The sequence below is a fragment of the Ambystoma mexicanum genome, chromosome 5p, assembly GCF_040938575.1.
Source record: "Ambystoma mexicanum isolate Mex_15411 chromosome 5p, UKY_AmexF1_1, whole genome shotgun sequence".
Classification (NCBI taxonomy): Eukaryota; Metazoa; Chordata; class Amphibia; order Caudata; family Ambystomatidae; genus Ambystoma; species Ambystoma mexicanum.
Window position 1 is genome coordinate 423,635,879 of NC_090930.1, and position 21,945 is coordinate 423,657,823.

General features: G+C 47.4%; 1 protein-coding gene across 1 annotated transcript in view; it reads right to left on the bottom strand.

Annotated features, from left to right (window-relative positions):
- HPRT1 (hypoxanthine phosphoribosyltransferase 1) overlaps positions 1-21,945 on the bottom strand; it is a 574,116-nt gene that overhangs the window by 306,163 nt on the left and 246,008 nt on the right. The window contains exon 4 of the mRNA XM_069612824.1: positions 4,678-4,743. Coding sequence (XP_069468925.1) covers positions 4,678-4,743 — 66 coding nt within the window. The remainder of the gene's footprint in view (positions 1-4,677; positions 4,744-21,945) is intronic.

Below are 21,945 nucleotides of genomic sequence, written 5' to 3' on the forward strand. Positions count from 1 at the left end.
AAAAGAGGGGTACTTGCAGGTGCTACGGCCAATATGTCCAATCTCCTGGGAAAAGGAAGTGGTGGTATACTTGGGGGTACAGATTCCGGCACGCTCTCAAGCAACTTTGCAGTCAATTTCCCGGAGCTACTCAAGACTCTAGAAAGGGACTTGGAATGCTGGAACGCTCAGAAGATATCGTTAATGGGCTGTATCGAAGCAATTAAAATAAAATCTACTCCAGAGGGATCTATGTCTATGTGGCACTCCCAGTGGAAATCCCACAGTAGGTCATGATATGATTGAAACAGATTCATATGCCAAAGCAAAAAGCCCAGCAGCAGTGATGATGGGTAATGCACGACTGGGAGGGATGGGTGTGGCACATCTACAAAACTACTATGTTGCAACACAAATTGCACATATAATACAATGGAACAGAATAATCACACACCCCCCCCCCCCCCAAGCCCCTCATAAAGGGGAGACAGAGCAATCCAGGATTTCAATGCCCCTTCAATCCCTGCCATACACAACACTGCAGAAGCAATGGCCCTCATTACTATCACCAACTAGAACTTTGCTGAGGTACTGGGACACAGCAATGCGTATCAAGCATCTCCCAATAGGTTTAGGCCCCGAACGCCAGTGCTCCATAATCCAGACTTCACTCCGGCCTGCAAGGCAGGGAGTTCAATAGCCAGTCAGGAGGGGGGGGGGGGGTTGCAATGCATCTACCAGATGTTCGCAAGTGAGAAAGCCATTAACGTTCAGAGTGCATTGAGAAATTGCAGTTGCAGAACGGGATAGCGTTCAGATATGTGCAAATACGGCACTGGATAGTCATCTCCGAGGTTAAGCAGGCTGCGTTATGAGAGCTGAGGGCCTTGCAATTCGTAATTACAGAGGGAGCAACATGGGGTAATGTCTCCAAACTATATAAGATTGCAAGAGAAATCTGGTCACTCAAACCCTAGTATATGGCCAAGTGGGAGGTGGATTTGGGTTGGCTGATAGAAGACCAAACATGGATAGATACAAGGTCGAGAAAGGACTCCTCTAGTTGTTTAAAAAAGAGAATGTGCATTCAAACTAACATACAGATGGTATTATCCCCTGCCTCCCTACGTAAAAAAGAAACATATCTTAGATCCCAGTTGTTGGCGGAAATGTGGGGCACAAAGTTCATGCTTCCATTTGTGGTGGGACTGCTGGACTATTCAAACTTTCTGGGAGGAGGTGTTGGCTGCAATTGCAGCAACAACCAAGATCCGACTGCCTATGGGCCGACCGTTATCCCAGTAGGTGCACCTGTTTCAGACAAATATCCAAATCAGGGCCGACCGCCAGGCTACTTATTCACTTGTAGGTGACAGCTAGAATTACAATAGCCAGAGCCTGCAAAACGATAGAAGGCTTGCTCTTTCTGCTGTGGTGGGCGAAGGTATGGGATATTTTGGTGGCCGATAAAGTAACAGCAGCAGTGGACAGCCTGCTCCATGACTTTACGGATGTCTGAGCACCCGTATGTCACGCTCACCTGGTCTCCACGGGGGCGTAGCACGTAGCCGTACAAATGATGTCTGCACTGGCATAGCTCTGGTGGTATGATGAGGTCCTCTCCCCTGTTATCACCCCAGGAGGCGTTTGTCTGGCCGTTGCTGTGTCTGGAATATCTGGATTAAGCAGGTAAGTCTCTATGCCAATGGATGCTTGGTATAGGTGCTCAATGTCTTTATTGCCCAAGGTTTAAACGGGTTTTGTCTTTCTTGCAGGTGCGGATTAGTACGGAGGTTTGGATGAAGATTTGACTCTCCTAGGATGCTGGGAAGGTTATCTCCTAGTGAGTATTAGCGCGGGTGAGTGGTGCTGGGTGGCTGAATAATTGTTTGTTTTTGTTTTGTGCGCGACTAACCAGCTGTTTTCTGTTTTTTCTATGCCGGCGCGGCCCCAGGTATGATGGAAGAACCGCTCCGACATATTCCGGACGAATGCAGATGCACGGGTGAGTATTGGAGGCCTGTGCGGATGCCCTCTTCCAAACAAGGACGGCGATCCGAAGATCAGCTGAAGGCGAGACCGGTGGATGAGAATTGCAGGTAAGACCTTTGTCGCTGTAATAACACCTGTTCTTCTCTCTTTCTTCTTTCAGGTACCGATGGATGGAAATCTCAGAACGGGCGTGGCTGTGGAAGCTCGAGGACAGAGCAGACACGGTGAGCGTTACGCTGCAGGAGTGCAGAATAACGCGAAGCGTGTTCTGCCTGCAGAGTGTGGCTTAAATAGCCTTGCAAGTAGTTCCAGTATGTAGTCCATATGGTTCAAACCATCTTATGAGCCTGGCGCCAACTGAGTCCAAGAGGTTCTGGGACGCTCCTTTGGGGCTTGATAAGCCATATTGGGTGTCAATGAATGGGGTGGGCCCATCAGTTCCAGGGGTTTTGGAGCACGCACCATGACACCGTACTTGAATAGGATCAAAATGATCTGGCGCAAATGCATTAGCCACGACTTGAGCTTAAATAAAGTTGGTTAAAAAAAAATCGACTTTATGAGGTTTATGAGGTTGAGAATGTAGTTCTGTTCAACAAATGGGTTCTTTTAACTGGTGCCTCAACCTTTGTGGGCTCCCTCTACTCTAAACCAGGTTTCCCTAGCACCCAAGGTTAGAGTGAATCCTAGAAATCTGTGATCCCTGCCGTCTAATCTAGCCTATCTACCACAAGGGGGCCTAAAGGTGAAGGCCTTATCTAACTTATTCACTCTAGCACTTCCTATGTATGCCCTACTATAGAACTCAAAGGATGGCTTCAATTATGTTCAAAATGGTAGCTGTGGTTTCTCAAACACTATCCCTTTCCCTCTCTCATAACTCCCTTTCACTTCTTTCCCTGGCGGCTTATGCCTCCTTACTCATTACATCCCCATCTACTCTGCCTCACACCTCTTCTTCCTTCTCGCCCACTGTCTCTTCTCGACACCTACTCTCTCCAGCTTTCACACTTACTTTCTGCAACAACCTCTCTCTCCTCCCTCCTCTCTTCTGTCCATTCTGTGTTCACTCTCCATCTCCATCATTTCCCTCCTCCACTTACTACTTCCTCCCCACACTATCTCACCCAAACTGTCCTCCTTCCTATATACTCTCACCCTGCCACTTGACTACTTCTTGCACCCTTCTCTATCACTACTCACATACACTCCCAATCACAGCACTTGTTCCACTTGGTACCACTCTCTCACATGCAATACCTCACCTCCACTCCTATGCCGCTCCTCCACAGACATCAGCATTATGTTCCACCGTCCCTTCTTGGCCTGGTCGCTCGATCCACCTCCACCCTAACATCTTTTGCTCTGTCTTGCTCCTACGTGTCATGCATACCTGTGACTTCCAGTTTCTGTACTTCCTTCCCCTACTGCGTCTGCATTGCATCCGACTATGGGGCTTAATCTAAACCTCGTCTTTCCCGCAGGGTTGGGTTATCACAATACACTGCTACATAAACCCCCTCTTAGCCCAAACCCTTTTTGGTGCACAGCATTTCAAACAAAAGTCAATTTGAGCTGTTGGATGTTGGCTTGGCATTCCGTTGGTCCAGATGTGGCGAGTAATGTTCCTCTCGACTTTGTTTGACAGACGGAAAATCAGAAATCTCTATTGGTGCCCTTGCCTTTCTCAAGCATTCTGCTGAGCTCTCTGTACTGCACTACATGGAGTTTAAACCAAAGCAAAGAGAACCCAGGCCAGAATTGAGATTGCAAGGCATTGGGTGATTAACAGTGGTAACAGAATCAGTCAAGGCAAACATGGGGGGTGGTGGGGGAGTTAGGGACTTTGACCCTCCCAATTTCCTCACCCAGACTCTTGGTAGGATCGACTCTGGCGTACACCCTGGTAGGCCACCTACCACAGGTCTGGCGAGTTCCCAGTTTTCTCCCCCTCACTCCCGCCCACTGAAAGGGTCAAGTTAAACTCCCCAGATATAAAAGATATTTCTTATTTTATCCAAGTGAAAAAATCCAAGCCAATAGATGACGTTACTCTGGGTACGATAATTTAATTGTATGTAGAAAAGTAACCCTTCAGCGTTAGCAGTGTTGACGGTACGCTGTTGCCATCATGTGCACAGGTGCATCTGCTACATGGCGCATAGGGATACCAGATTGTAGAGTTAGTACTCAGGCCGGCCATTGTACAGAGCTCCCTGGGCAAAGGAGTACAATTTTACAAGACGGTCAGTAACCTGGGCATTTAATTGTGGGCATGCTAATAAGCAAGGTTGCTAGTGCAGAGAGGGAACATTTTGAGGTGGTATGTGTGCAGAGACCACTATACACCATGCGTCCACTACACACTGCTACCTTTGTTCAGGATTGCCAGTTTGTAGGACAACATATGAATAATGCTGCAACCACTTTATGCCAGGGCTGCTGGCTGTATCGCAGCCTGTCCCCTTTAATAGGTCTCCATAGGTATTCCTGTTATTTTTATTAACTCGCTCTCCAATAATGTAACTCAGCAAGGTATGAGGGGAAACACTTGTCACTGAGTGAAGCCTACAGTTTACGAACTGAAAGCACGGGAATATGAACAGGACTATTGTACCACAACAGAATCTGTCATCTCTTGGCAGCAAGTTGCAACTTGTACAGAATATAAATCAGTTTATGGCGATGAAAATGTACTGAACATACCTTCCCTGTCAAAGTGGATAGATCATCACCACCAATTACTTTTATGTCTCCAGTTGACTGATCATTCTAAGATACAAAAAAAACAAAAAAATACACATTAGTGATGCATTTCAAACTTGCATACAAAAATGCAATTATAAGCCCAAAAGGGACAATTAGGGAACCTGAAAGATGGTACACACCATGTGACCAAATTCCTCAATCATCACAGAAAAGAGACCCAAAAGCTTAGCGTTCCACTGTCAACGATGGGCTGAAACATCACATGCTTCATTATCTAAATAGCAGACCTAGCAAATGACACAGCAACACTTAAATAACTTGTTTAAGGGATACTTTTTCCAATGTAAGTTGAACACCAGCTCACCCTTTAATAAACACATTTAATACATAGACAAAATCTAAAAAGGATCAAATGGATTATTGCCCATAAAACATCTACTGGTTGTGTAGTCTGTGTCAATCACTGCAGGTGCCAACAACGTGCATTACGAATTTGAGCTGAGGAAGCTGTAGCGACTGATATTTATGACTAACAAATGCATAATGTAGGGAACTTGGTGCGAGAGCACGAAGATGAAACTAAATATAGAGTAAAACTGCAGAGAAAGAAGGGGATCCCTAGGACAATCATGCCCAACCCTGGCTATGTTGCAGGGCATTTGCAACATTACTGAATAAAGGGAGAATACATCACTTCGTCGTTATAATGCCTGATGATGGTTAGGTAAGTTACTGTGTGCTCTAGAATTGTGCTCACTAAGCTCACACTATTCTCACTGAAGTCAAGCTAGGGTGTACATGGTTGAGATTCTCCCGAGTGGGTAAGGGCCCATAAAAATAGCTATTTGACTTTTGCTAGTTCTCAGTATATGGTTTCTCATATAGCTGGCAAATATTGAATCATTGTGTATTACCAGGGGAATTGGGCATGGATCCCTTGCTCTTTCTGCCTACAAAGGCAGCTGCACCTCAGCCACACCCCATGGATGGCAACAGAGGCAGAAATATATCCGGGGTTGCTATTGGCATTGTTGCTCAGAGGATTACCTTGCATTTCGTCTGGACTGCCAGTGTGGGCAAGATCAGACTGATATGCAAATGGTTCTTCTCTTCTGATACAGCCCGTGGCAGGAGTCTGCTCGGCAGCACAGGGATCTATGTGATTAATGCGTGCCCAAAATACCGCAAACGGAAATTCCGAATGAGAAAATGGAGTCGCACAGTGATCACAGATTGCACATCTATGTGTCACTGCCTCAATCCCTGCTTTAGGACTGCAGGGGGACGCCCCCTCAACCCTTGTACAGAATCTCATGGGATTCAACATTTTGCGTTACTGCCTAATGAGAGGTAAACGCGCATTCGTTTTTGATTTTTTGTGTTAGTTTCATGCAATACCCTGCACGTTCGTGCGGCACAACAAAGAAGAGCGGCTAAATGAGAGCTGTAGGTGCACGCACGCCTCGCAAAATACTTTCAGACGCACCTAGCCACTGCCTAAACAATCCTTTATCTTTACCTCTTCTGCTCCTCTGCCATTTCCTGCTCATCCAAGTCGGCTCATTCTTGGAAACAATGGTATACCCTCATAGGCTTTGCTGTCTCCACTACATGACATACCACTTCTGGAATACAAGGTCACCATCCTTGCTTTCTCCCACATTCTCATAACCCTTGCATTTGTCCATTTATTTTCCCTTCTCAGAAAAAGCGCTGGACAGTTCTTCAAAAATGGCAAACTTGGACGCGGTTTTATTTTCACACAAAAGAATCACTGAACACATTTAGTGAAATTCCCCCTATTCCTTACCACCAGACGCCCCTGCCGTTAGGCTCCCAAGAGGCGCTGGTCCGAGAAGAGCGAAGACCCTTCCGGCTTCCTCCTGGCTCAGACGGAGTGTGTTTTTGTGCTTGGTTGCCCAAACACTGCCATATTCTCGCCTGACCGTCCTGCGACAGCAACAACCAGGTGTTGTCCTCCTTATGCTTTTGTGGGGTGGCATGGTGGAAAGCGAAACCTTCTCTGTCGGCGGGCGGGCGTCCTACTGCAGGGACTGGATGCTACCTGCCGTAGGACGCCCGCTCATTATAAAGGGCTTCCCCCAGCCTTTCTCATTGTTCGCCCTTCGCTGGCTTTTGGAGTCTTTGGCGCTGTTTTGGACCTGAGCCCTCCCCTCACCCAGGGGGAGGGGAGGGAGCGGTAGCGGAGGACCCTGCAAGGGTTACCGGGCCACCTCCTCCATTGTTCTTTGTTTCTTTTCCGTCGACAGCTTCATAACCCTTGCATTTGTCCATTTGTACCCATAGCCAATAAGCCATTTTTTTCTCATTGTTCCGTACCGTTTTTTTTTCCCCCTTCTCAGAAAAAGAGCTGGAATGAGAGTTGTTTTTCAAAAATGGCAAACTTGGCCATAGTTTCATTTTCACACAAAAAAAAAAAAAAAAAAATCACTGCACACATTTAGTGAAATTCAGTCTGTAAGTGTGGCACTTGCTCTGTGTCCAATCCACCTGCTTTCCCCCTATTCCTTTGCACCAAGTCCATAGTAGGCCCAACTCTCCCAACCCTTTGTGCCTGAGCCTACCCGGCCCTTGCAGGTGTCCGTGGGCGGGAAGAGCGCTGTTTCTTTTGAGGGGGGAGGCTGAGCCCTTGTTACCACCAGACGCCCCTGCCATTAGGCTCCCAAGAGGCGCTGGTCCAAGAAGAGCGAAGACCCTTCCGGCTTCCTCCTGGCTCATTCAGAGCATGTTTTTTGTGCTTGGTTGCCCAAACACCGCCACGCCACTGGTGGGTTATCGTCCACCGTGGCTCCCCCTTTCTTCTGCTTCTCCTTATAGCTCCAGGAGTTTTGTACCTCTATTCCAGTAGGAAAGCTCCATTCCCATTGCTGACAAATGAACACCATCTTTTAGAAAGTATTCGGGGGATTTCAAGTTGCTCAGGCCATGTCTGAAATGTTGGAAGCCTCTGCCCCTGCAGAATTTAGCCATGGCGCAATTCATCTTCTTCCTTGATCTTTCAACTGCTGTGTGGTTCTCTGCCCCACCACCATTCTGGCCTGGGAATTATCTCCGACCATACGATCTCTGTCTCTCCCAGCTGCTCTGATATCTCCTGTAACAAGAGCATCCCCGTCCTTTAACAAGACCCCCCTCCCCAAGTTAGTCAAGTCGTTCCCACCCAAGTGGATGACCAGCACCTCGAACCTCTGCTGCTTACCCATCAACTTCCGTATAAGCCCCCTCACCATGCCTGATCTGTGGAAAACCTCTGCCTCTGCAGAATTGGACATAGCACAATTCAATTTTTTCCTTCTAGATTTTCCACCGCTGAGTGGCTTGCTGCACCTCTCCACTCCTGCCTTGGGATTATTTCTTTGGGGCGAGAGGAGTGATAAGAGTTGAAATGGGGACAAGGAGTGGTCAGCCGATTAGTCCTAAACTATCAAGTCACCACACAAATAATTGAGCATACGACTCAACAAATATAGCTACAATTCCACTCAGAAGCAGGTATGTAAAATTAATCAGTGGATGGGACCAAAGGATACCCGAATGGCATACAAAATAGGATCAGATGAGATACCATGAGCAAAATGCCCACAAGTTAAGAGTAGCCATTCATAGAGCCTTGATAAAGGCTGAAGAGGTACAAACACAAGTCGGCTTGGCTTCAGATGCTTTACGAATAATAAACCTAGAAGTTATTAAACAAAATATAAAAATAAAATGGCAAGAGTATATAGGACACACGTACAGATACTTATTGAAACTGGTTTGGACGGGGCTTGCACAGTTAACTTTAAGTATGTCATGGAAGATCATTATATTTAGTTGGAAACCTCACAGTTAATTGTTGGGAGGTTTAGTGCTGCATCATTCTTCTTAGGTACAAGAAATAGGGGCTGGGGAAGCTGGGAGGGAAATTGTTAATTTTGATGTGAGGGGCTGGGGAATGGGTACGATTATGAATTGGCATATTAGAGAAAAGCAGATATCATTGATGCATAAAAAGATGACGGTATCGACCATTTCTAAAATGCTGGAAAAGTTAAGGGCTAAATGGGAGAAAGAACGGGGTCCTCTAGCAGAGTAGACTCTACTGAGGCCTTAATGGTACTTTCTGAATGATCCAATTCAAGATTTTGCATCAGGGTGCAAAATGCGTACTCGCCACTAGCCATTGGCTAGTGATAGTGGACTTGTGGCAAGTAAGAAATGGTGTGCTGTGTGTATGTATAGAATTGAGATGGAGAGTGAGTTAGGATTGCACCTTGAATTTTTGCCCACTAGATACAATAGATTACTCCCCTGACATACTTCAAAGAATGGTGAAGAGGAAAAATTTGATTTGCTCCAAGTGTAAGATAGCAACTGGGAAGTGGTTTCACATGGTCTGATAATGTCCTAATCTACAGATATATTAGAGGGGATATACTGACAAACATTAATGAGATGGTGAAACATTAATGAGATGGTGAGGGGGCAGTTAGATGCAGACCCTAAGTTGATATTGCTTGGCATCTGGGTGGACTAATCCTGTAGCTCCAGCAAGAAGCTTTTTATGGCTATGGCGTTGGTGACTGCTAAGAGGGACATAGCTAGGTAGTGGGATTGGCACACACACAGTGGGGTTGCCCATAAATACATGAGAATGTATGGGGTAAATGGGGCAAGTCAAAGTAACTGTCCCATTTGTGGGGTGGAGATAATGGAAACCTTGGAGGTAATTGAGCAGGTTAGTCAAAAGAATACAAATGAACAAAGCCAAATATCACTCTTTGGTGTCATGGGGGGTGGGAAAGGAAGACTGGGATCTGTTTAATGGGGGGCTGGGTTAGGGACAGGGCGTACATGTTTGCTGAAAATGACTAAAGTGTTTTGTTAAAAAAAGAAAAGATAAGTTGAGGAGAAACGAGCCCTACAGATAAGGGGTGCATCAGCCACTTTCACTCCCTACAAATAAGCAAATACTGCCAAAAAAGAAAAAACGGAGTAGAAATATTCCCAAAAAATAGGAAACTGGCATGTAGCTCGTCATCATTCTTTCACCTACAGAGCTCAATTAATAGGTTTGGACCAGTAATACAGGTAATGTCACAGGACTACTATTTCTGCCTGATCCAGAAAGGTAAAAATTGATCTTTTAATATGCATTAATACCAACGTACAAGGAAAATGTATTAGGAAAACATTTCTGTTTTACAGTTAAACATTTTTTACTCGCTTATTAAATACTCCCATTGGGAATGTGACTTTAACTCCCAATAAAATCATCTTACTCCCAACTTTAAAAAATAGGGAGTCAAATACTCCCACTTCAGAATCGTATCTGGGCCACTGTGAGGAACAATTCTCCTTTGAGCAAAATGTGTGCGGGCTTCTCAACTATAAATTCCACTGTAGAGAGATGTTATTGTCATGGCATCAACACTATAGTGAAGGTTGCAGAAACAAGAACCTTTATCCTCCACCTTTTACTCTTGTCCCTGCAAGTTTGCCAAAACTGGTCTGGCCACATTTGGTGAGCATACAAGGAAAATATTATGTACACAAAGTTAAAAAAGGCTTTTTTGCATTGAGTTTTCCATAGATCTGAAAGGCACTTTAGGTACACATCTCAAAAAAATGTCTGCTTCGATTTTCGCGATTTTTGGCATACATAGCCCATACTTGAAACTGGTGCAGGATGCAAACATTTAGAAAATCAACAGTCAACTAGAGATAAAACAGATCTATAATTTAGAAGAGATGCCAGCCCTATGGGCATAGATGCACAACTCACCCGGTATAGATACTGTTCCCATCTACCTGGATGGGAGTACGTGGCATTTTTCCAAGACATGGTTTAAAGCCTCAACTCAGTAATAAAACATGCCCAAGCTCCCTCCCACCCAGCCATCCACCTGCTCAGAGTTGAGAGGCTGAAACAGTAAGTTTCAATACAATCAAACTACATTAGCAAGACTTGCCAAAGCACAGAAACAGCTTCCCAAAAGAGGCCACAGAAAGTGACCAACTGAAGGAAAATAAAACTTTCAGTCTAATGATTAATAAGAAAGGTAACTTGAATGTGACAGAATGCCCTGGAGTTACAGATGTTAATTAAAATTACTCACTTAAAATTACTCACTGTTGTGTCTAGATTACTCATAGTTCTAAGTCCCCTTTCCTCCATCCTTGTGGGTGTCCCTCAACATGGGGAGGGTACCAGATCCTTTGGCAGCAAATAAAATTCCCTTTAAATTTAGTATAGCGCGCAGCGGTGCAGCCTTGGGTGTGGGAACGCCCCGAGGCGCCGCCCTCCGGCGACTCATCTCAGTCCCATTTGAACACAGACGCTTAGATACCTAGCTACGCCGATTACATATTTGCCATTGGCATACTAGCAGGGGAAGGCGGGTAGGACGTATGAGGAAAGGGGACCAAGGACTGCAAGTACTCTAGTCCCTGCAGATAGTAACTTTAATTACTCATACGTCCCTGTCCCCCTTCCCTCCATCCTTGTAGGTGATTCCACCGAACAAGAACATAGGATGGCACTGTGATAACCTGCCTCATATCTAGGATGAAGCAAAAAGGTTCTTCAGAACCGCTTGACCAAACTCAGCATTGCGCCTGGCGCTGGTGTCCAGTGAGTTGTGCTTACAGAAGGCCGACGGAGTGGCCCAAGTAGCCGCCTTGCTGATGACATCCCAAGAAGCATGTCTCTGAAACGCGACAGTCGTGGCCTTGGCTCTGACCGCATGGACATGAATCTCCTTGGGAACAGGTCTGATCATGGCCGTGTACGCCTCCAAAAAGGCGTGGACCTTTCAACGGGCAATGCAAGTCAGAGCCGGGGAAGGAGCCCCCAAATGTCACGAACAATGCCTCAGACTGCCTGATGGATTTTGTCCAAGACAGATAAAACGTAAGGACCCTCTTTAGGTCCAAGGTATGCAGGGGCCCTCTGCCTCTGACTGCGGGTTCGGGAAGAACACCGGCAGGCAGATCTCCTGATTCAGATGAAATTGAGACAACCTTGGGCAAGAGTTTGGTTGAGTGTGCAAGATGACCTTGTCGTTGTGAAACGTGGTGAAGGGCTCGCACAAGGACAATGCCCGCAGCTCACTAACCCTGCATCGAGAGGTGAGAGGCACCAGTAAACCAGTTTTTAGTGTCACCAAGCGAATGGCCACAGATGCCATCGGCTCAAGAGACTTGCGCTGCAAAGCTGCCAGAACCACATGGAGGTCCCATACCTGGTGCGGCCTATGCACCGGCACAAAAAGCCTTAACTCCCGGGTTGGCCACAGAAAACACATGCTCTGGGGAATTCTTGTAAGTCCCAATAGCCGCCAAGTGCAGCAAGTAACCACCTCAATCCCAGAACGAGCCAGGTGTGCTAAAAAAGCAAGTACGTCATCCAGAGGACAGGTGAAAGGGTCCAGACCCTTGCCATGAGGCCACTGGCAGAACATAGTCCATTTACTCATACTGCGACCAAGTCGAGGACCTCTTGGCCTGCTGAATGATGTCCGAGTTGTCATCTGAAGCCGCAGCTGGCCAGGAACAAGGCCGCCAGCGCCAGCTGGCTGGGTCCATATGCTCCATTGCCCGACCTGCTGCATCACGAATCCCCTGCTGGAAATCGGAAGATGGACGGGACCCTGGGAGCACAACTGCAGAAGATCTGAAAACCAGGGTCTCGAAGGCCAGTGGGTGGCAATCGGGATGAGGCTGCAACCCAGTCCGGAACTTGCAGAGGGTCTGTTGGAGAAGAGATGTGGTTGGGAACGCATAACACCTGTAGCCGTACCAACAGATCTAGAAGGTATCTCCCAGAGACCCCTGACCCCATCCTGCCCATGAAGCAAACTGGGGGCACTTGGAATTCAGAGGGGATGCAAACAAATCCAGGTCCGCAAACCCCCAACGCTGGAACAGGGGCAACAAGGTGTCGGTGTGCATCTCCCACTCATAGGTGTTAAACCCCAAGCGGCTCAGCTGGTCTGCGTCTGCATTGCTGTCCCCAGGGAGGTGGACTGCTGAAATCCAAATCCCTTCCGTTAGAGACCATTCCCAGATCAATGCTGCCGCCATGGAGAGGAGGGAGCCGGGGGGAACGGGAGCCACCCTGCTTTTTCAGGTAAAAGATTGCAGTAGAATTGTCTGTCCTGAACAGAACAGAACTGTCCCCGATGATGGGCAAAAACACCTTGAGGGCCAGGCCCACTGCCCTGAGCATGAGCAGATTGATGTGCAGGAGGGCTTTCGTCCAGGACCGTGCTCCATGAATCGCATAGCCCTCTAGAGTAGCCCCCCACCCCGAAAGGGAGAAGTCCGTCGTCACCACCAGGATAGGCTCTGATCGGGTTAAGGGGGCTCCCACTGAAGCATTGCCATCCATCAGCCACCAGCAAACATCGGGCAGTAGGAGCAGTGGTATTGGGACTCTGAGACCCTGTCTCCTGAGCCCAATTAGCTAATGAAGGATATCTGCCAATCTCTGGCAGGAGTGCACCACCCTTTTTGGAGAGCCCGTCCTCACCAGCCAGTTGTCCAATTAAGGGTACAGATGATGGCCCTCCAAGTAGAGAAAGGCCGCCACTGCGTTCATCAACTTCATGAAGAAACATGGGCCGAGTTCAGGCCGAAGGGAAGCACCTTGTGCTGAAAGTGGTATGACAATCGTGAACCGCAGAAACTTCAGATGCGTTTGGTAGATGGGTACATGCAGGTACGCATCCTTGAGGTCCAGGGAAACACATTCAGTCCCCTGCACACAGACATGGCTATGTGCGTGGGTGTCATCTTGAAGCGTTCCAGCAGTAAAGACAGATTTAGAAATGGCAGGTGCAGGACAACCCTCAGGCCAGCCTGGTTGTTCAGGGGTACCGCAAAAATCCAGTAATAGCACCCAGAGCCCCGGTCTACCGAGAAACCGGTTCCATCGCCTGCATCTCCAAGAGGACAAGGACTTCGCTTTTGAAGAGGATGGTAGCGGCAAAGGAAGAGGAAGACTGAAGCCCGTGGAGACTATGGATAGGATCCAGAGGTTGCAGAAAAGATGCTTCAGGTGTCCTGGAACAGAGCCAAACAGCCCCCCTACAGGCGAGCTGTGTTCCCCGACTTTGACGCCACTGCTTCTTAGCGTCAGGGGCAGAGGAGGAGCAGAAAAACCCACCCAATGTCCTCTGCTGCTTCCTCCTGTTGCTGGGCGACCTGTCAGGTCTCTGTGTCCCTGGTCCCAGAACCCCTTGAAGCCAGAGAAAGCAGGGGGCTTGAATTCTGTCCTGCCTTGGGACAGAGGAAGGATTTCTGTCCAGTTTTTGTCAGGATGGCAAATTACTTGGCAGTCTGATTGGAGGCTTTCTTCTTTGTCAACTCGTCATCGGTTGACGAATTAAAAAGGTCCACTCCCTTGAAGGGCAGATCTACGATCTGCACGTCGGATGAAAACCTAGTGACAAACATCCACACCGTCCTTTTAATCTCGACACCAAGGTACAGCCCTCTGCTGGCTGTGTCAATGTGGGAGACTGAAGACTCCACGAGTTCCTGCGCAATGGCCCGGGCAATTGCCAGACCGGCCTTGAAGGAGATTTGCTTGGCCAAAGGGAGGTCGGGCAGAAATCTCCTCAGCTACCTCCACAGCTTCTGGTTAGCCGCAGCCAAGAGGGAGTCAGTGTTGACTTGCCACAGATGCAGTCCTGAGATGGAATAAGAGCACTTTCCCAAAGGCTCGAGGACTTTTGTCTTCCTTGGAAAGACAACTGGAGGTGGCTCCTGTGGAGGAAGACGACAAAGACTATGGTTTAGAATACAAGGAGGCTGCAACCACCACTGAATGAGGCTGCAGGTGGGAGACCAAGAGGATTGGCTCCCCTACCGTCAGCCCGAACCTGCTGTCCAACTTCTTGTTCATCTGGGTGTTGGCCCGCGGCTTCTCCCAAACCTTTTGCGCCACATGCAGGAAATCCTTCTGGAGCGGGATGCCAGACCGGATCGTGGTGCACTTATCCAATACCTCTCCTAGCACTCCTGGGGAGCAAGGGGGGGCTTCCTGGGGCAGAGGGACCCCCCAAAACCCCTCATGGAAGACTTTGACGGATGCTGAGGGTTCATTGTCCTGTGCATCCTCATGGCCCCCCCTTTCACAGACCGCAGGGGGAATCCAGGCCATGGGACACAAATGACAACGCTCAGTTTGGCGCTGAAAACAGGTCCAACAGCTGTTGGGGGGGGGGCAGTGTTTGAGGTACAGGAGGTGGAGGGGTCTGAACAACCGGTAGGGCCTAGACCACTGGAGGGACTGGAGGAGTCCCCAGAGGAGGGGGCTGCGCCACCTGCGGATGACCTTCACTATATCCTTCAGGAGCCCCTTCATCGGAGGGGAATGCATGAGGAAGAGGAAGCGCTCGAAGAAGCGGTCCTCGCAAGCAGCTGGCTCCCTAGGGGCCCGTCCCTCTGAGGCGCTGGGCCTCCGCTCCTGGTGAAAGCGCTGAGGTGCCTGGCGCAAGTAGCCATAAGGCTGTGATGGGTAGATGTATCCCTGAAGAGACCAGATGAATATACAGTACAATCCGCTGTCGCTTCCAGAGGAAAGGGCACTGGGATAATCTTGCAAAGCCCATTCGATGGGCGAAAGCACAGTCGGGCCCCAAGCTGGATCCAAGATGGCCACCAGCCTGGCAGGCTCTGCCACGTGCCTCTGTGCCATTTTGAAGCCTTGTGCCATGCCCTGGGCAGAAGGACGCGGAGGCCCCGAGTCACATGAGGCCTCATACATGGGAGGATACAGCATGGGTCTTGCATTGGAAGCAGAAGCATCGACCTCAGAGATCCCTCCGATAGGCGCTGAACCCTCAGCCGGTAGTTGAAACGTCCTCGGCACCTGTGCCGGTAGCCATGCTGGATCGTGCCAAGGACAGACTCTTGGAGGTGCACTCGACGATCCCTTAACCCCTGGGGTCGAAGAAGAGGACGAACTTGATCGCCCTGCAAAGGACTGCCTGGTAGGGCCCCCGAGCCCCTGAGCTTGAGAGCCGGTAGCCAGGACAGCCTCAGGTCTTTCCCCGGAGCGCCCAAAAGATTCCACGGGCCCCTCGGCTTGGAAGCCGGTAGCTTTAGAAGCCTCAGGCCTGCTAGAACCTGAATCCAAGGAGCCCCGGACCATGGGAACCCCAGGAAGGTAGCAACGCTGTGGAGCCATGCTAAACAGAGGGCCTACATTGTCTTTCTTGACAAGAGGTCCTGGATACTCCAAGTCCTTAAGGTGGGGCGGAGGAGATGTGTGGAAGATCTCCCTCTGGCTGCAAAAAACGATTCTTCAATGCCCTGTGACAGAGAACGATGAAAGCCAAAGATGCGTCCCAGCGGTGGTTGAGCCCCAAACACTCAAGACAGAGCGAATGGAGGAACGAGTGAACGCTCCTGTGAATCCGGTGGCGGCCGACATGCGCCTGAGGAGGAGAGGAACCAAATGGAAGTTAAATAAGATTTAAAAAAACGGGGACGAAGCAGAAAGCAAAAAAGTATCTCTGCGATGGCTGCCAGGTCAGACACTGTCTGTGTGGAAAAAAGTACTGAGGTGAGGTGTCGGAGGCAGGGGCCTCAGCTGGTGCTACCACGCCCGAGGCCGCGTGCTATACTAAATTTAAAGGGGAAGCTCAATTATTCGCTGCCAAAGGTTCCGGTACCGTCCCCATGTTGGGGGGCACCCACAAGGATGTAGGAAAGGAGACGGGACATAAGAGTATTATAATTAAGGCTTGCAGTGTTCCATTTTCACTGATTTTTACACATAAATACAGACGGAAATCAATCTGTTTTCTGGAAGTATTTATTCATAAAAACAAGAAAAAAACAAAACAGGTCTTTCTGTCTGGTTCTCTATGATGTCACTCATACAAAGCAGGCCAATCGCATTGCAGATTCACATCGAGAGTGTAAAGGTTGTATACAAATAGCATTAAAGTTCTTCAAATTTCTGACAGCATATATCTGAAGGCAGCAGCAGTCACAGGAACAGTTTGTTATGGAAAAAATTGAGCTAGAATTTCTTTTTCTATATGGCTGCATGTGTGCTTTAATAAATGCATTTTTTATTAGAATAAATGCAAAAAAATACTGGATATGAATTATCTTTCCAGCGAGTGAGTGAGGGAGCGTCCTTCCTTCCTTGGAGCTTCACATACAAGAGAGGCGAGGGGGGAAATGTAAAATGGCCAAAGTGAATGGAATCCTTGCAAGAAACTAAAAGAAACACTTCACGTATGGTAATGTGATCAAGAGAAATAGCATTTTACCCGTACTTAAACTTCAATTAGATCCCTCAACATTAATCCAAAAGCCACATACTCCAACCTTGTCAGAAAACACAATACGGCTTTCATTGCTAAGCACTTTCATCACAAAATATTCACCTAGTGTTGTTGGGCCTACCAGCCGCACAATTCCCTGCTCACTTCTTTTCTGAAAATCGAAGCAGGCGAGTGATTCTGCTAGGAGACTCTCCTGGGCCTTGCCTGGGTGAATTTGTGTCTTTGTTTTGGTGCCGTTGTGCACCCTCTCCCCCACCCATCCCTCTCTCCGCATCCACTTCCCCGTTGCCCACACCTCCCGCCTCCCAGATCGCCCACCATCCCCGATTGGTGCGTTTGATGGTCATAACTGACCTTCACAGGGCAGCCCTCTGCCTGTGCAGCCGCAGGAGCTAAGGTCCCCAAGGCAAAGGGCGGCTCCTACAAAGGCGGCTCCATGTTGTGTCTGCAGTGTCAGCCGGGGAAGCCAGTGGCCAGCCGTCAACCAGCATCTACAATCAAGTTAGGAGTGGCTGGGGCAGGGAGTAGAGTAATCACTCTACCCTGGAAGCCCCACCACTTAAACTAGCCTACACTATGTTAGTACTGTGAATATTAGCCTGTGTCACATCCTTATAGAGAATTGTTCTGATTGACTGGATTCACATCTAAAATGTGCCACTCTGTGATAGTACTGTGAACATCAGCCTACGCCACACTGATAATATTGTGAATATTAGCCTGCACCACACTGTTAGTACTGTGAATATTAGCCTGTGTCGCACCCTAAGAGAATTGTCCTGATTGAATCACACCTTAAAGTACCACTCTTTGATAGTACTTTGAATACTAGCCTGCACCTAGCCTGGGTTCCACCCTAAGAGATTGTTCAAATTGAATTGAATCACATCTAGAAAGTGCCACTCTATGACAGTACTCTGACTATTAGCCTACCCCACACTGGGATAGTACTGTGAATATTAGCTTGCATCACACTTTGAGGGTATTGCGAATATTGGCCTGCACTGCACTGCGTTAGCATTGTGAGTGTTCGCCTTGTCGCACCCTTAGAGAACTGTACAGATTGACTTGAATCACATCTAGAAAGTGCAACTCTGTGATAGTACTGTGAATACTAACCTGCGTCGCAGCCTTAGGTAATTATTTAGATTAACTTGATTCACATCTAGGGGGTGCCACACTGGGCTAGTGCTGTGTATAACAGCCTGCTTTGCACCCGTAGAGAATTGTTCAGATTAGATCGAATCACATCTAGAAGGTGCAACATTGCGTTAGTGCTGTGAATATTAGTCTCCGCCACTCCTGGAGAATTTGTTAAAATTGCAGAGTCGCACCTAGGGAGTGCCACACTGGGATAGTACTGTGAATATTAGCCTTCACGCCGTCTCCTAATGTTTGAAGCTGAGTCGTAATTGTAGACATTCTAACTACTGCCTGTTACTATTTGAAACCTATGCCTTTCTCCCATTGTCCGGATGTCTCAAATCTAGGTGTTCTAACCACTGCCTGCCGCTCTTTGAAACCTAGGCCTCTCCCAAAATCCAGGTCTCTCAAATCTAGCTGATCTAATTACTGCCTGCTACTATTTGATATCAGGACCCCTCTCTCTCTTTCTCTCTCCATCTAGGTCTCTCAAATCGAGGCTTTAAGCACTGCTTGCAAGTTTTTGACACCCAGACCTCGGACCCAAAATCCAGAGTCTCTGAATTCTAAATACCACTAGCCTTCTGTGAATCCCAGGCCAAACTATTGCTAACTAGACATAACAAATGTAGGCATTTAATCCCGCCTGCCTATATGTAAAACACTAGCCTTCAACCTGTTATCTGGGTGCACCACATCTTAGTACTCAACCATTGCTTGCCACCCTGGGAAGCCAGGGCCTCCCCCGGTCAACTAGATTTCAGGAATCAAGGCGCTTAACTTATTGCTGGGCTGCACCAAACCTATATCCCTCTCCAACACTCAGAGATCCTATATCAGAGAGTACCTCAATTATAACATCAGTGAAACCTAGGCTCCCAATATCTTGTAATTCCAAACCTCTGGGCATCCTATCGCTATTTACATCTATTGAGTCCTAGGCCACCAGACACCCGAGAACCCCCAGCAGCCTCCAAAGCTGGTAAATACCTTTAACCACAATCTCTGCTAACCTCCTCCCCATAACTCCAAATAGACGAGCCACACGCCCAACTCCTAGTACTCCCCTACTCTCTTGGACATTGCTCTTATAGAAAAGGAACACCTTACCCTACCGACGGAACGGACAGACCGCTTTCGATATCACTCAGGCATCGCAACGTAAGAGGAAAACATCAATACTGTCCAAGCACAAGACACGTTAGGCAGCCATTTGGACTGTAAACTCGATACCAAGACCAACTCCCGCCACTGAAGACCCAAAATGCTCCAATGCAGAAATGGACGCCGACAAAGCGAGCAGGAACTTGGAACAACTAATACACAAATTCAACTGCCCCGAGTAGAAACGGCCTTGTATACAGAACACACCCCGCCAAATATCACTATCAAAAGAACAAATATTGTAAGAGAAAAATCCTTATATCTTACACGGTACCTCACAACAAGCACAGACCTGCGAGACTTCCTCGACATCGACATGTTGAGACAAGCAAAGAATCCCCCAAAACAAACTGGAAAAAGGTGGGAACACCCAAGAAGAGATAGGGAAGATATCAACCCCCTCACTTCTTACAACAGAAGGGCACCATCGACCCGCACAACATACCAGACTCGACGACTAAGCACTAGCAGCCAACAACCTAACCATTAATCTAACAGACTATTTCAATGAAGCAGCAGCCTTGGCTGATATGCAACCAATCGTCATCAATAGAGAAGCATTACGATTGAACACCCACAAACCAAAACAAGAAACAAACAAAACCATACCAAAAAGATCCTTTACAATCTAATCAATGCAAGGTCAATGTCCAAACATGCCACCGAAATCTAGGACCTTCTATGTGACGGAGGTATCGACATCTTATTTGTAACTGAAACATGGCTAGATGACAATTACAAGATCACTCAACAATTGCCTGCCTGATTACTTCAAATGTGTCCAAGCAAACAGGAAAACCAAAAGAGGTGGTGGATTGGCAATCATCCACAAGGAACATCTGGAAATCAAACTGGAAGACCCATCAAACATCGATAAATGCAAATCCCTAAGCCTACGCCTATCAGAAAAGCGCAGAACCAACCTAGCCATCGAGCACAATCATCTGATCGTCCTCAGAGATTTCAACATCTGGTTCGATGACGAAACCACAGGCACACAAAAATCTCTAGGCAGCCAAGTAGCAGCAATTAATCTACACCAACTAGTCAAAGGAGCAACTCAAATGGCAGGGCATAGACTTGAAGCAATCTTCGCCAACAAAAACTCACTATCACGCCACTACCAATTCAGATACTCTGGAGCTACCACATCATCATTCCCTTCATAATCACACGGACCACTCCATTAAACAAGCAACAAGACAAGCCACCGATCACTATGAAAAGAAATTGGAGAACCATAAAAAACTCCAAACTAACTGCATTCCTGGAACTCAGCAAACCACAAGCAACAACTATGGACAAAGCTGACTTTGATAAAAAAATACCTCTACTCCACAACTGGATCAGAACAACGATCGACGAAATCGCCAAAGAGAAACCTTTCACCCCTTCACTCAAAACAGCAACGGCCAAATGGTTCACCCCACTACTCTGTGCCATGAAAAGAATAAAACGAAAACGAACTAGAATGGAGGATCCAAAACGACAGCAGAAAAAAATCAAATTTCAACAACATATCCGCGCATAGAAAAAGGAAATACAAAAGGCAAAAAGGAAATACTACGACAACCAAATCTTCGAAGCACCAAACACCCCAAAATAACTCTTTAAAATCATAAATGAAATACAAAACCCACCTGGCTGCAACAACACACCAATACCATTGAAGAAACTATGCAATGACCCAGCAGACCACTTCAAAAACAAAATCATTACCATCCAACAGACCATACAAAACAGACCTTGCGAACAGACTACGGAACCCACCTACCTCTACAAGGAACGGCCGAACAAACTAATGATTCCTCGAAATATCAGTGGAGACTTTTGTCAAACTGGTAAATCAAAGCAACAAAACAGGTTCCCCTACGGATCCCTGCTCTCAAGACATACAAATCAACCTCTCAAAAGGGACACCCATGGAATACCTTAGGAATGTCTTCAACCTTTCAATACTAACAGGGAAAGTGCCACAATCCTTCAAATCAGCCTACATCAGGCCGCTACTCAAAGATAGAGGAAATGTAGAGGACCTTTCCAACTACAGACCCCATCTCCAACATCCCATATCCAGCTAAACTGCTAGAAACGTACATATACAGTACACCACAAGAATTTGTGAAGAGCACCGCTTACTAGACCACGCACAAGTAGGCTTCAGACCAATGAGAGGAATGGAACCAGCACTCCTCTCAATATGGGATGATCTAAAAGCAAACTCAGACAACAGTACTGCTTTGACACTTCTAGAGCTCTCTACGGCATTCGACACAACCTCCTCATCACGAGATTAGAAGAACTTGGAATCAACAACCGCGCCCTATTGTGGATTAAATCCTTCTCAACATAACAGACCATATGGATGAAACCTTTCAAATTCAACCCAAGAGAATCCTCATGCGGAGTATCACAAGGATTATCCTTCTCCCCGCTATTATTCAACATCTGTCTCAACTAATCAAGATCATCAAAAGACACAGTCTCACCTGCTACAATTACGCAGACGATACACAAATAGTCTACAAAATACAAGACATTCAAGAAGAAACCACCACATTAGAGAACTGGCTCCGTGAAATATACAACCTGATGTATTCGAACTACCTCAAACTCAACCCCGGCAAAACAGAACTAATGATCATCACAA